At 49.4% G+C, this 14,963-nt stretch overlaps 1 protein-coding gene across 1 annotated transcript in view; it reads left to right on the forward strand.

The window, feature by feature from the left end:
- LCT (lactase) overlaps window positions 1-14,963 on the forward strand; it is a 48,294-nt gene that overhangs the window by 26,642 nt on the left and 6,689 nt on the right. The window contains exons 7-13 of the mRNA XM_055572708.1: window positions 86-731; window positions 1,883-3,430; window positions 4,270-4,538; window positions 7,872-8,162; window positions 10,378-10,576; window positions 12,166-12,368; window positions 14,188-14,297. Coding sequence (XP_055428683.1) covers window positions 86-731; window positions 1,883-3,430; window positions 4,270-4,538; window positions 7,872-8,162; window positions 10,378-10,576; window positions 12,166-12,368; window positions 14,188-14,297 — 3,266 coding nt within the window. The remainder of the gene's footprint in view (window positions 1-85; window positions 732-1,882; window positions 3,431-4,269; window positions 4,539-7,871; window positions 8,163-10,377; window positions 10,577-12,165; window positions 12,369-14,187; window positions 14,298-14,963) is intronic.

Below are 14,963 nucleotides of genomic sequence, written 5' to 3' on the forward strand. Positions count from 1 at the left end.
AACATCGTTCTCATTGACTTGTTGCCAGCTTGTGGGTGGTGCAGCTGCCACTGAGTCCTGTATTTCCTTCTTTCTTCCTCACAAGGTGGCCCACATGGTCCTCAAGGCACACGCCAGGGCTTGGCACCTCTACAACACCCACCACCGCCCACAGCAGCAGGGGCGTGTGGGCATCGTGCTGAACTCGGACTGGGCAGAACCCCTGTCCCCAGAGAGGCCCGAGGACCTGAGAGCCGCCGAACGCTTCCTGCACTTCATGCTGGGCTGGTTTGCACACCCCATCTTTGTGGATGGGGACTACCCGGCTGCCCTGAGGGCCCAGATCCAACAGATGAACAAGCAGTGCCCCAGTCCTGTGGCCCAGCTCCCTGAGTTCACCGAGGCAGAGAAAGAGCTCTTGAAAGGCTCTGCTGATTTTCTGGGTCTGTCCCATTACACTTCCCGCCTCATCAGCAAGGCCCGAGGAGATACCTGCATCCCCAGCTATGATACCATCGGAGGCTTCTCCCAGCATGTGGACCCCACATGGCCCCAGACCGCATCCTCTTGGATTCGCGTGGTGCCCTGGGGCATAAGGAGGCTGTTGAACTTTGTATCCTTGGAATACACAAAAGGCAAAATTCCAATCTACCTAGCTGGGAACGGCATGCCCATAGGGGAGAGTGAAGACCTCATCGATGATTCCCTGAGAGTCGACTACTTCAACCAGTATATCAATGAGGTGCTCAAAGGTAAGAACATGGCTATGCTGGTGATTGAGTATGGGTGGTACTTCATCAAGTCTTCAGAGTTTTGTTTTATGGGACAAAAAAACGGTCTCCCATGGAAATGAAGCCAGAAAGTAGTGTTTGTAGTCAGCTCTTCATATCAGCCTCCTAACTCTCTCCCTAAAGGCCTTAAGTCTTTGCTTTTATATTCTTAGTCCCTACAGTGCTCCTTCTATGCTCTGCCCATCTGAGTCCTAACCATTCATCAAGCCTCATCATCTTTTTGTTGTTGTTGTTCACAGCATGTGGCTTGCAGGAGCTTAGATCTCTGACCAAGGATCGAACTCATGCCCCTTGAATTGGGAGCATGGAGTCTTAACCACTGGACTACCAGGGAAGTCCCCTCCAATCCTAATTCTGGATAAACAATTTATGTAGCCTTACAGGCTTTGCCTTTACAAGCCTCCCCTATTTTATAGCAGAACACTATTCAAGTGCTTCGGTGTCTTCTGGGCTGCAGTGCTCAGTTCAATCCAGTCGCTCAGTCATGTCCGACTCTTTGCAACTCCGTGGACTGCAGCACGCCAGGCTTCCCTGTCCATCACCAACTCCTGGGGCTTGCTCAAACTCATGGCCATTGAGCCGGTGATGCCATCCAACCATCTCATCCTCTGTCGTCCCCTTCTCCTCCTGCCTTCAATCTTTCCCACCATCAGGGTCTTTTCCAACGAGTCAGTTCTTCACATCAGGTGGCCAAAGTATTGGAGTCTCAGCTTCAACATCAGTCCTTCCAAGGAATATTCAGGACTGATTTCCTTTAGGATTAACTGATTTGATCTCCTTGCAGTCCAAGGGACTCTCAAGAGTTTTCTCCAACACACCAGTTCAAAAACATCAATTCTTCAGTGCTCGACTTTCTTTATAGTCCAACTCTCATATCCATACATGACTACTGGAAAAACCATGGCTTTGACTAGACAGACCCTTGTTGGCAAAGTAATGTCTCTGCTTTTTAATATTCTGTCTAGTTTGGTCATAGCTTTTCTTCCAAGGAGCATGGCTGCAGTGCTGAGAAACCCCAAATAAGCACCTCTATTTAAAAGATAATAGCAGAGACTTTAGAACAATCAGTAACAGAGACTTTAAAGCAGTCCTAATTTTGTTTTTCTCCACAGCTATCAAAGAAGACTCAGTGGTTGTTCAGTCTTACATCGCTCGCTCCTTCATTGATGGCTTTGAAGGCCCTTCTGGGTATAGCCAGAGGTTTGGGCTGTACCATGTCAACTTCGATGACAGCCGCAGGCCAAGGACTGCCAGGAAATCTGCCTATTTTTTTACCAGCATGATCGAAAAAAACGGTTTCCTCAACAAGGTAGTAAAAAGACAGTCACCACCCAGTATGGCAAACGTCCCCCGGAAAATCAGAGCCTTCACTTTTCCATCCGAGGTGCCCTCCAAGGCAAAAGTGGTCTGGGAGAAGTTCTCCAGCCAACCCAAGTTTGAGAGAGATCTGTTCTACCACGGCACATTCCGCGATGACTTTCTGTGGGGCGTGTCCTCGTCAGCCTATCAGATTGAAGGAGCTTGGGACGCCGACGGCAAAGGCCCCAGCATCTGGGACAACTTTACCCACACACCAGGGAGCAACGTGAAGGACAACGCCACTGGAGACGTGGCCTGTGACAGCTATAACCACCTGGATGCCGACCTGAACATGCTCCAAGCTTTGAAGGTGAAGGCTTATCGCTTCTCCATCTCCTGGTCTCGGATTTTCCCAACTGGGAGAAACACTTCTGTCAACACACATGGTGTTGATTATTACAACAAGCTGATCAATGGCTTGGTGGAAAACAACATCTCTCCCATGGTGACCCTGTTCCACTGGGACCTGCCCCAGGCCCTGCAGGACATTGGAGGCTGGGAGAATGCTTCCCTGATTGACTTGTTCAACAGCTATGCAGACTTCTGCTTCCAGACCTTTGGTGACAGAGTCAAGTTCTGGATGACTTTTAATGAGCCCACATACCAGGCCTGGTTGGGGTATGGCTCAGGGGAATTTCCCCCAAATGTGAATGACCCAGGCTGGGGACCTTACAGGATTGGCCATACAATCATCAAAGCTCATGCCAGAGTCTATCACACGTACGATGAGAAGTACAGGCAAGAGCAGAAGGGGGTCATCTCCTTGAGCCTCAGTTCCCACTGGGCAGAGCCCCAGTCGCTGGTCCCCAGGGACGTGGAGGCAGCTGACCGGCTGCTGCAGTTCTCCTTGGGTTGGTTTGCCCACCCCATCTTCCGAAACGGAGACTACCCCGACGCCATGAAGTGGAAGGTGGGGAACAGGAGTGAGCTGCAGCACTTGGCCACCTCCCGCCTGCCCAGCTTCACGGAGGAGGAGAAGCACTACATTGCAGCTACCGCCGATGTGTTCTGCCTCAACACTTACTCCTCCAGGACTGTGCAACACACGACACCCAGGCTAAACCCACCCTCCTACACAAGTGACCAGGAGCTGCTGGAGTGGGAAGACGCTTCCTGGCCTGCCACAGCCATGAACAGGGCTGCCGCCTGGGGGACGCGGAGACTGCTCAACTGGATCAAGGAAGAGTATGGGGACATCCCCATTTACATCACTGAGAACGGAGTGGGGCTGACAGACCCCAAACTGGAAGACACCGACAGGATATTTTACCACAAAACCTATATCAATGAAGCTTTGAAAGGTATGTGAGGGTTCATGTTCCCCTTACAGAGTCTCCCAACATCTGTATGTCAGGAGCCTTGGCAGGATGGAGTACAAACCATCAACAGGTCTCTCTTTTATACCCTGGTCCTCTAACTCTTTCCCTGTCTGAGGTTGCATATCCCTCTGGAATCTGAAAAAAAAAAGCAATGATCATCACCCCAAATGCGCACACAGAGTCCCACAAGAGTATTTTCATTATTGACCAACTAGTGTGTGACAAGTACTATTCTAAGTGCTGGGGACACAGCAGGGAACAAAAAAAACACCTTTATGCTGACAAGGAGCTTATTATATTCTGGTAGATTCCATTTGTCAGGCTTCTCTGGTGGCTCAGATGGGAAGAATCTGCCTGCAATGCAGGAGCCCCAGGTTCTGTCCCTGGGTCACAAAGATCCCCTGGAGAAGGGAATGGCAATCCAATCCAGTATTGCCTGGATAATTCCATGGACAGAGGAGCCTGGTGAGCTACAGTTCATGGGGTCACCAAGAGTCAGACACGACTGAGTGACTGGCACTGACTTTCAGGTTCCATGTACCCTAGAGGAATAACCTCTAAAGTGGGCTAAGACTCTTGAATTTCAGACATGTCCCTTTACTCCAACAAAAGAATTTGATTTTGCAAAGATCAGCCATTAATACTTGTTATGGGGTTATCGGTATTAACAAAAAGATGATCTATTATGGCACACATTACTTGTGTGTACAAGTTGGTGGTTGAAGACTGCCTGAAGTGAGGAGCCAGTACGTGGCTGCGCTTCTTGGGCCCTGACCCTCCTGGTATAAAGCTGTCCTCTGCCCTCTATGCATTGTCCCCAGCCTACAGACTTGATGGTGTCAACCTTCGAGGATATGCTGCCTGGTCCCTGATGGACAACTTTGAGTGGCTGAATGGCTACACGGTCAAGTTTGGACTGTACCATGTTGATTTCGATGACGTGAACAGGTCTCGCACAGCAAGAGCCTCAGCCAGGTACTACACAGAGGTCATCACCAACAATGGCATGCCGCTGTCCAAAGAGGATGAGTTCCTATATGGACAGTTCCCCAAGGACTTCATCTGGAGTGCAGCTACTGCCTCATATCAGGTGAGGAGTTAACCATCTACAGTAGACCTACTATGTGCCAGGCTCTGTCAGGGCTGCAGAGGGCAGACAGGAGCAGTGGATTTTCACAGACCTGTGGGTAGGAGGTACAGGTACTGCAGGGTGAGGATAGAGGGGCATCTGGGAGGCCCTCTTTCCAGACAGTCTGGCTTCTTCACATCCCCAAATTCAGGTGGACAAGTACAGTTAGAAGGGCCAGGCTGAGATAGGTGTTAGCAGGCCAGATGGAGCAGGTGGAACCAGGCAGAAACCCTTAGGCAAAGATGTGCAAATATGAAGATTCTCAGCTGGACGCCTTTATTTCTTACCTAGTATCTTCCAAGCAGACAGTTTGATCAAAATGACTATCATGTGGACCTGGGCTTTTTGTGACGTCCTAATAACATGCCTTTACCTTATTCACGCTAAATGAAGCTCACTAATACAGAAAATACAAGGGTTCACTTTTCCTCAGAGAAATGAAAGCTACAAAGTGAAGTGTGACTTGCCTAGGCAGTTAAGGGTGGGACCCTGCTTTACATCTCCTGCCTCCTTTCATTTCCTTTGATCCAGGAGTGGGGGCTCTGTATTCTCAATGTGGAACCTGGGCAGGGTCAGTGGTCTGAGCTGACCTGACTCTGGGTTGCTCAGCCCTTGAGTTTTTTCTAGGTGACCATAGCTGCTGAAACTGTTTCCAAGAAAGGTGAGGGTAGCCCCACCAGATGACCAGACTACCGTGATATAGTGACATCTCAGACCAAGTTTTGCAGTATCCAGATGTACGTTAGCTAAGCACACAAACATAGAAACTATTCATATGTCTTGTTCCACTGCCTGGAAGAAACCACAGTTCTTAGTCCTCTTTGGAGCTCTGGTCAACACTGAACATGAAAGGTTCATTGGAGGAAATGCCAAAATTTCAGAGACAGAATCCTGTCACTCTTACTTGAGGCAGACAGAATTCTCTGTAGAAAGGTTTCTCCAGCTGGGCCAACTGACATTTGGGGCTGGAGAACTCTGCTGTGGACCCATCCTGTGCACCGTGGTCCGTCCCGTGCACCGTGGGCCCGTCCTGTGCACTGTGGGCCCGTCCTGTGCACTGTGGGTCTGTCCTGTGCACCGTGGGCCCGTTCTGTGCACCATGGGTCCATCCTGTGCACTGTGGGTCCATCCTGTGCACTGTGGGTCCATCCCATGCACCGTGGGTCCGTCCTGTGCACTGTGGGCCCATCCCATGCACCGTGGGCCCGTCCTGTGCACCGTGGGTCTGTCCTGTGCACCATGGGCCCGTCCCGTGCACCATGGGCCCGTTCTGTGCACTGTGGCCCATCCTGTGCACCATGGGTCCATCCTGTGCACCGTGGGTCCATCCTGTGCACTGTGGGCCCGTCCCGTGCACCGTGGGCCCGTCCTGTGTACTGTGGGTCTGTCCTGTGCACTGTGGGCCTGTCCTGTGCACTGTGGTCCCGTCCCGTGCACCGTGGGCCCGTCCTGTGCACTGTGGGTCTGTCCTGTGCACCATGGGCCCGTCCCGTGCACCATGGGCCCGTCCCGTGTACTGTGGGCCCGTCCTGTGCACTGTGGCCCGTCCCATGCACCATGGGCCCGTCCCGTGTACTGTGGCCCGTCCCGTGCACCGTGGCCCGTCCTGTGCACTGTGGCCCGGCCTGTGTACTGTGGGATGTTTAGCAGCAAACCTGGCCTCTGCCCACTAGATGCCAGTAGACCCCTCCCTCAGCTGTAACAACCAGCAATGTCTCCAGACATTGCTAAGTGTCTCCTCGGGGACAAATAGTCCCTGGGTGAGAACAGGCCCCATGGGTTTCCAGCTGGACTTATTCTAGGTCCAGGGAAAGGGTCTTATTCTAGTGCTCGGGCTGCATTCCTGAATCAGGTATCACTGTGACAGTTGATGAACAGTGATTTTTCTCAGTCCATCATTGCTTTTATATTTATTAGGTGGCATTCAACAGAAAGGAGGTCGAGTTTTGTCTTTTCTTCTGCTTTTTTACATTTTATTTACATATAAATACATATTGATATGTATCAAAAGTATGGCCTCATGAAGTTCTATTTTGTTCAGTGGGTTATACTTTTGTCATCATCAGTATGGAGATACTTAAATCATCCCACATTTTGCCAGGTGGATGGTCCTTTAGCTAGAGCCTGTGTCCTTTTGATGTGACCCATCGTTCTTTGAGCACTTTCCTAATTCTTTCCAGTACAACAAGATGTTCCAAGCGTCTTCTGTACTTTCTGCCCCAGCCCTGTAATCAGCCATTTCTCTAATGAGCCCTGGTTTCTTTTATTGGATAAGGGCATCTAGAAATCAAGATCTAGGTGCTTGGTGTACTCACGGGTCATTACTTCTAGGCCCTCTAGAAGTGGACAGAGCGAGGAAATACATGTGTGCACACACACATATATCTATTTCTACATCCACCCACATCTTTATGTATATTAAAAAAAACACCTTGATACCTCCAAGTCCAATCCTACTCCACAAGGTTAATGCTGGCCTTCCCGCTTTTCATATTCATATCTCTTTTCTCCAATGATGAGAAATCTAACTCCTAATATCCTCAACATAGTCCCTTACTGTCTTAGTCGCCCTGCATTAACTAGTCTCCCAACCACCAAGCCATCTCCTCCACTCAGATGGGCAGCAGCTAGTGCCTTTCTGCTGCTCCAATGCCGCTCTCACAGGGGCCGTGCAGGCCAAGCCTGGATGAGCATTCTTGGTTAAAATGCCACACTGCCTAGCCGCAGCCAGTCATGGAGTTTCACACCATACCCATCAAAGTGTTTTATAGTAATTTATAGACATTACACGTCTTGGACTACCTAAGCCCATGGGTAGGCATTTGCCCAGTGGCTTGTGGTCAGTTTCCCTGTAGATAAGGTGAAAGGAGGAAAAGGAAGCACGGAAACAGTGATACCCGTCCTGATTAGAAACTCTGCCTCCACGTCTGGCATCACTGGGATTTGTCTGACTGTGCTTGGGGTTAAGGCACATCAGATTGTTCATCGAAACGTTTAATGAGCACCCACCATACACCAGACATTGCTGCACTGACAGCCGGGCCACCAAGGTGAAAGATGCCACGTCTAGTCTTGCCTAGTCTTGCTGGAGGGAAGCCAGTCAGCAGACACATAACTGCTCAGTGCAGTGTGATAGTCCCATGACGTTCAGAAAGTATGTACAGGAAGCTGCAGGAGTTCAGAAATCGGGGGGAGCAGAGAAGGTGATGCTGACTTATGTCCTGACTCAGGACCCCGCACTGACAGGAAGGGCTTGACTACATGACTGACTTGACCATGTCTTGTCCTCTTAAGATCGAAGGTGCATGGAGAGCAGACGGCAAAGGACTCAGTATCTGGGACACGTTTTCTCACACACCCCTGAAAGTTGAGAACAATGACACAGGAGATGTGGCCTGTGACAGTTACCACAAGATTGCCGAGGACCTGGCCGCCCTGCAGACCCTGGGCGTGACCCACTATCGCTTTTCCATCTCTTGGACTCGCATCCTCCCCGACGGGACCAACAAGTACATCAACGAAGCGGGCCTGAACTACTATGTGCGGCTCATCGACACGCTGCTGGCCGCCAACATCCAGCCCCAGGTGAGGGGGCCCTGAGCAGGCCTTGGCCAAGTCCACGAGAGGGAGCCGGCTGGGCTGCGGAGCACATCTCCTGGGAAAAAAACGGTGCTCTTGCCAAGTTTAGTTTTTGAGTTGTCTGTAAAGATTTCCCTTCTGTCCCTGACCACCCCCTCCCAGCTATCTATTCCCGTCCTTACAGGTGACCAGGGCTGCTGAGTCTTCATGTCCTTTTGGGTATCTGACCAGTGGGCAATATGTGTGTGTGTGTGTATGCTTTTTACCCTCCTTTTTCCTAATGGTACGATACACATAGTTTGATACTTTTTATTTAACAATAGTTCTTATAGGTATTTCCATATCCCTATGTATTTTCCTCATTTGTTCTTTGTCTTGTTAGTTATGTGGAAACTGTACCTCCCTTCTCTAATCACTTCCCTATAAATGGAGTCTTCCCTGTTTTCACTCTTCTTCCTTTGTAACCAACACTACAATGAGTGTGAATGCATGCTAAGCTGCTTCAGTCGTGTCCAACTCTTCGCAACCTATGGACTTCGGCCCACCAGGCTCCTCTGTCTGTGTAACTGCAGTTACACGATTACTCTAGGACAGACGTTTATAGGATATGGTCCTAGGAGAAGAACTGCTGAGGCAAAAGTTCGTGTGCTTTTAAGCCATGAGTTCTTATGAATAATAAAGCTCATATGGGAGCTTCCTTTGCTGTCACCAGATCTTTTACATTTTACCTGGGAGCCTAAGAACTCTTTGCCTTTTCTCCTGGGCCATTTATGATAAAGGGCCAAAGGGCACTAGCTCCATGGTACTGGTGTTTCCTCTGCTGTAGTAATTGGAGATTACGTACGGCAGCCAGAGTATAATCTCCGAATTATAACCCCCTTCTTCCCACCCCATGAAGCAGAGACTTTAACAAATGAAAGTGCTACCTGGGTGACTTCCCTGGTGGTCCAGTGGCTAAGACCCGAGCTCCCAATGCAGGGGGCCTGGGTTCAATCCCTGGTCACGGAACTAGATCCCACATGGCATACCTGAGTTCCCAGTGCAGCCAAATAAATAAATAAAAATAGATATTTAATTTCAAAAAGTGCTACCTGGACTCCTCACACTGCTAACACTGCAGGAATAAATTAGTCATGCAGCTTTATTACAGTGCGTGTGAGTGCCAGCTGTGATGGAGATGGGAGGGCCAGTGGCTGTCCTGTAGGACCCCAAGATCAGGGGGAATTTATATCCATTACACACAATTCAGAGAGAACACAACTCAGGGCTAAATTATTTTGTGGTTCTTATTTTTTTAAATAGGGTTTAAGCTTTTATTTATTTATAGATTTTAAACTTTTATTTATTTTTGGTTGCATCACATGGCTTATGGGATCTTAGTTCCCTAACCAGGGAATGAATCTGGGCCCTGGGCAATGAAAGCTCAGAGTCCTAACCACTGAACCATCAAGGAATTCCCTGTAGTTCTTAGGGACATTGAGACAAGGTGGAAAAGTGATATGGCCATAAAAACCTTCAAGGAGGTGTGGATCTTAAAAAAAGAAGAGAATTTGGGTGGGTGCATAGGCAGGGAAAGGGCACTTCAGGGAAAGGGAAAGACTGGGTCTGAGCTGAAGACGGTTGACAACTCAGTGGAGACCCCGGCATGGGGGTGTGTCAGGAGCATCAAGGGGAGACCCGGGGGAGGAAAGGCCACCACATGGGTGTGGCCAGAGGGGCCCGTCTCCAGCAAAGGGCTCCCACTCCAAGGAAGAGCCTCCAGACACATTAGATGTCCTTGGGGATGCCCCTTGACAAGCAAAATGCCTCCCTCCTGAAACCGTCAGAGCATTCTATCCAGGAGGTTCTGAAGCTCTAGCATTTCTGATCCTTGATTACAGTCATAGCTAATATTTGCCGAAGAGCTGGCAGGATATCAGTCACTTTTCCTGTCCTCTGCTGTGTGAATTAGGCCTCACAGTGATTCTGGGACATGGAGGTCTTAGTGCCTGGTAGTTGGCAGAGCTGAGACTCAAACCCAGGCTTCTCTGATCCAGATGTATGAACTTTTCTTGCACTTCAGCTCTACTGTCCTATCCTTCCCGCCAAAGAAACTTTGAAGCTTTTTTGTCTCATCATTCATCCTCATTCTTAGCAATAGACATTTATGTTGGCGCATAGAGCATCAGTGGGCTCCCATGAAAAGCAGGTTGGTGGAAATGCTGGTCTTGCGTTTTCACAGGTGACTATTTACCACTGGGACCTGCCCCAGGCACTCCAGGATGTTGGGGGCTGGGAGAATGAGACAATTGTACAGCGGTTTAAGGAGTATGCAGAGGTGCTGTTCCAGAGGCTGGGGGACAAGGTGAAGTTTTGGATCACACTGAACGAGCCCTACGTCGTTGCTAACCAGGGCTACGGCTACGGGACAGCAGCTCCGGGTAAAAGTCTCAGATCCCACTGGTCAGCAATTGGAGGGTGGTTTTCTCAGCACCACTGACATGAAATCCAGGTGGCCCTGGAGGAGGTGGCCAGTAAAGCCCCAAGGCAATGCCTCAGAATTCCTGCCTTCCCCACCGCCCCATTCTGACACCACTTCTGCTGAACCTGAACCTCACATCTCAAACCACCAAATGGCTTTTTTGTTCTGTGCATCTGATCTGCCTCTGATAGGAAGCTCCCTGAGATCAAGGGTGCGAACTAATTGATACAGGAAAGGATAGTACATCAGACTGTACAGATCCACAGTGGGGTTTTGTTTTGTTTTGTTTTGGCAACTCCCCAAATGCCGAAGTTCCCAGTATTTGATTTGGCTGACCTGGGCATAACCTCATGTTGGCATCCCACTTAGTGTGAAATTTCAAAAAATTCTGCTGCAGATGTATCAGTGTCTTTAATTATGGAGAGCTGTCCTGAGCCCTGCTGGGGTCATATGTAAATATGTTATATGCAACTTATTACTTTTCTAAGACACAGAAACCTTTTAATTTCTAAATGTATCAAACTCTGAGTTTTTTTTTTTTTAACAGAAGTATAATTGACTTACAATGTTGTATTTCTAAGACTTTTAAATAAGGAATTATGGACCTGTCCTTGTCCCTTGAGAACCCTCTGATTTTCCTTTTCTCTAACTCTGAGCCTTAGAGAGTAAATTCGTGTTCATTTCTGTGATTTCTTGGGATTATGTGTCCCAGCTGGGAAGAGCCATGGGGAGATCTGCTTCGACTCATTATCAGATGCATCAGCCATTGGTCCTTGGTTGACTTTTTGGTTTTTTGTTCCTCCAACACATGAGAGGCTGCCTCTCTCATAACGTTTGCTCTCGAGGAATCTGTCAGCTGCTTCCACCAACTATACACTCCAGCTCTTTCACAGTGGGTCCCCGAAGAGAGTCAGGATGCCAGCCCTTGAGGCACACACTCTTCCAGGTACTCTGCCCGAGCCATGTGAGCCACTCTGTGGGTGAGGGGTATAGAAACCAACATCAAGTGCCTTCTCTTTGCCAGACACAGTGCTTCTGGGTGCTTCACACACACGCTATTCACAAGAAGTCTGTATTGCTCATTTTGTAGAGGAAGAAACAGAAAGGCTGAATTACTCACCCAAAGTTACATGGTCAGCCAGGAAGAAGTGGAGCCAGGATCTGAATTCCATTCTTCCTCAAGAAAAAATCTACAGTCTCTCTCCCAAACACCAAGAGGCCGTCTATCGGCAGAAAGTGATATTCTTAGCCACATTTATTCCTGTGCTGGGTCTTCATTGCTGTAGTTGCAGATTGAGGGCTACTCTCTAGTTGGGGTACGTGGGACTCTCATTGCGGTGGCTTCCCTTGTTGTAGCTCTCAGCTCTAGGTGCATGGGCTCAGGAGTTATGGCACACAGGCTTAGTTGCTCTGAGGCACATGGGATCTTCCTGGACTGGGGGTCAAACCCATGTCCCCTGCATTGGCAAGTGGACTCCCAACCACTGGACCACCAGGGAAGTCCTGGCCACATTTATTCTTCACTGACGTCTATGTCTGCATTTCCAGGGATCTCCTTTAGGCCCGGCACTGCCCCCTACATTGTTGGCCACAACCTGATAAAGGCTCACGCTGAGGCCTGGCATCTGTACAATGAGGTGTACCGTGCCCGGCAAGGTGGCGTCATCTCCATCACCATCAGCAGCGACTGGGCTGAGCCCAGAGACCCCTCCAACCAGGAGGATGTGGAGGCAGCCAAGAGATACGTTCAGGTCAGATTTTCCTCTGGGTGTTGTTTTTGCTCCTTCTCTTTTCCCTTCCTGTCATGATCTAATGAAAACAGAATTAGACTGTGAAACAAATATTAAGGATCTAGGCTTTGTTTTGCTATTACCTTATTTTGTGCACTTGGGAAAATCATCTAACCTTTTAATATCTTAGTTTTCTTGTCTTTAAAATAGACGTGACCTAACTACCCCACAGCTTTGCTGGAATGAAAGTTCTTTGGGGTTGAGTTTTCTTTCAAGTCTTAAAAAATCAGCTATACATGCAACTCTTACTGGATGCAACATTGGCTTGAGACTAAAAAATAGAAATTCAGCCTCTTCAATCTGTGGTTTGACGATAGGACAGGGCTGCAATGTCACACTTCACCTCTAGGTGTCACTGTCTGATTTTACTTACTCTGCCTAAGACTTCCTTAAGTTGGAATTCTGTGAAACTCATCAGTGCCCCTAATTTTCTAATTCCATGAGTTTAATATAAAGACTTGCATCTTTGGTCATGGAATTTTGCTCTTAGGAAGTAGAGACACAAGTAAGCAGGTGCCAACATGGCCCGCCTTATTTCAATCTGGGTCCCTGAAAGGAGAGAGAGAGAACAGCCCTCTTCAGGCATAGCTTGTCCCCGGCTCCTGCTACTGTCTCTGAAAGGTTGGAAGGTGCCCTCTTCATGTTTCAGGATCAGGAAAGAAAGGCAAGCATCTCTCTCTCCAGACTGCTCCCACGTTTGGCCCTGAGGAGAGCATGCAGCCTGGCATTTCTGAAAGGACACCAATGGCCTTGGTTTGCCAAATCCTTCACAAAGGAACTTGACAAAAGTGGTCAAATGAATTAAGTGCAAACGAGAATTTAATGTCCCCATTTGGTAGTCAGCTTGTGGAGCGTGGGGGAAGCCTAGGACCAAAATTAAGGTATTCCCTCATTTCAGATGCACAGAACTGATGAATTAGAGCTATAATTCATTTTCGGAAATCAAAAGCAAACCTGCAGAAATGTCACGCTGTGGTCTCATCATCAGTCTGTCAGTGAGCCGTGATCCTGCAGCCCAGGACAGTGATCCGCACACCCCCTCATGAATTCAGCTTCCCCGGAAACCCAATTTCTCACCTCCCAGTGAACTGAAGCTTCTTTTACTGGAGCGAGTATGTTCTAAACCTCATCTTTGGCTGAAAATGGAAGGCTGCTCTCACTCCATATTCCAGGCAGCAGCCCGCAGTTGCAGGGAGAAAAGCCTCTCAAGACCCACAGCGTCACAGCACTGAAGTGCTGTGTATACCCTCTAAGGGTTAAGGGTGGCCTGAACCTTACTTAAGAAAACAAACAGGAAAGTTCCCATTTTAGGGCTGCAAGTCCAAAGCCCATGAAGAATCGCCCTTTGCCTGGGTAACCAGGAGAGCCTCGCATCTCTGCCCACCCTAGAAGGTTCTGATGGGTCCTTAGGCATTAGACCTCTTCTCTGGTCAGTGAGGGAATCAGGGCCTGGAGGCTTGGAGTCTCTCCCAGTCTTGGGCCTGGCCCTCCTAAGGGCAGCCAGGCAGCATCTAGCGGGCCCAGGGCTCAGTTCAGTTCACATCTCTCCAGCTGCAGTGGGTAGGAACACAGCCCTGCCCATAGTGAACTCCCAGCACAGTGACAAGACCCATGGGCATTTAAACTGCAACATGGGAACAGACTTAGAAGAAGGGCAAGTTTAAGACTGGGTGGGGAGAAGGAGGCCTGAGGTCAGTGACTCCTGGGCAGGGAGCCTGCTGTCTCCTGTGGGCCTACCTGTTAATGCCAATGCTGACTGTCCCTCCAACCCCTACTGCAGTTCATGGGAGGCTGGTTCTCACATCCGATATTCAAGAATGGGGATTACCCTGAGGTGATGAAGACGCGGATCCGTGACAGGAGCTTAGCAGAAGGCCTCAACAAGTCTCGGTAGGTCCTGGTGCCACGCCCTCAGCCACTGAGGCTCCTGGGTGGCTGGCACAGGTGCTGTTGGGGTTGGAGAGGAGTGTCTTAGGCAAGTTACTGTCTGAGCTTCCATGCGTGCTAGAAATACGACACGAGTGTGTGTGTGGAGCTCTCAGCCCCGGACACGCACGGCTCTGACAAAGGCAGTTGCTCTTGTTATTCTTTAGAATAGGCAGGCCGTCTGGGACACCCACTTCTTAGTGACCCACTGTCTCCCTCTTTGAGCCTCCTATAGCCCGGCTGTGAGGATTAAGTAATCCACCCCAACCCTTACATCATGCATGTGCTGGCCTGGTTAGGGAAGTCCTGCTGAGCCAAAAGGTCTGATCTGTCAACCCTGGTCTCCAACAAGCAAGCGAGTGCTCCAGTTCATCAACACAACCGTGCTGAAGCACCTACTGTGTACCAAGGCCGAAGCCAGGTCCAGCAGGGTCCACATAGAGGGGATTCTAAGTATGGCTTCCTCAGGTGTTGACACACCAGCTGGGAAGACAGTGACCTTCATCACTCCAAGGAATTCTATTCCCCAATTTCTTCATGCATTGAAGACTCAGATGAGATCAGGGCAGGCTGGGTCGACCCAGGAGACTCCCTGCACAAGACAGGTTATTGGCTGACTGGGCCTGGACA

This window comes from Bubalus kerabau, chromosome 3 (assembly GCF_029407905.1).
Source record: "Bubalus kerabau isolate K-KA32 ecotype Philippines breed swamp buffalo chromosome 3, PCC_UOA_SB_1v2, whole genome shotgun sequence".
NCBI lineage: Eukaryota > Metazoa > Chordata > Mammalia > Artiodactyla > Bovidae > Bubalus > Bubalus kerabau.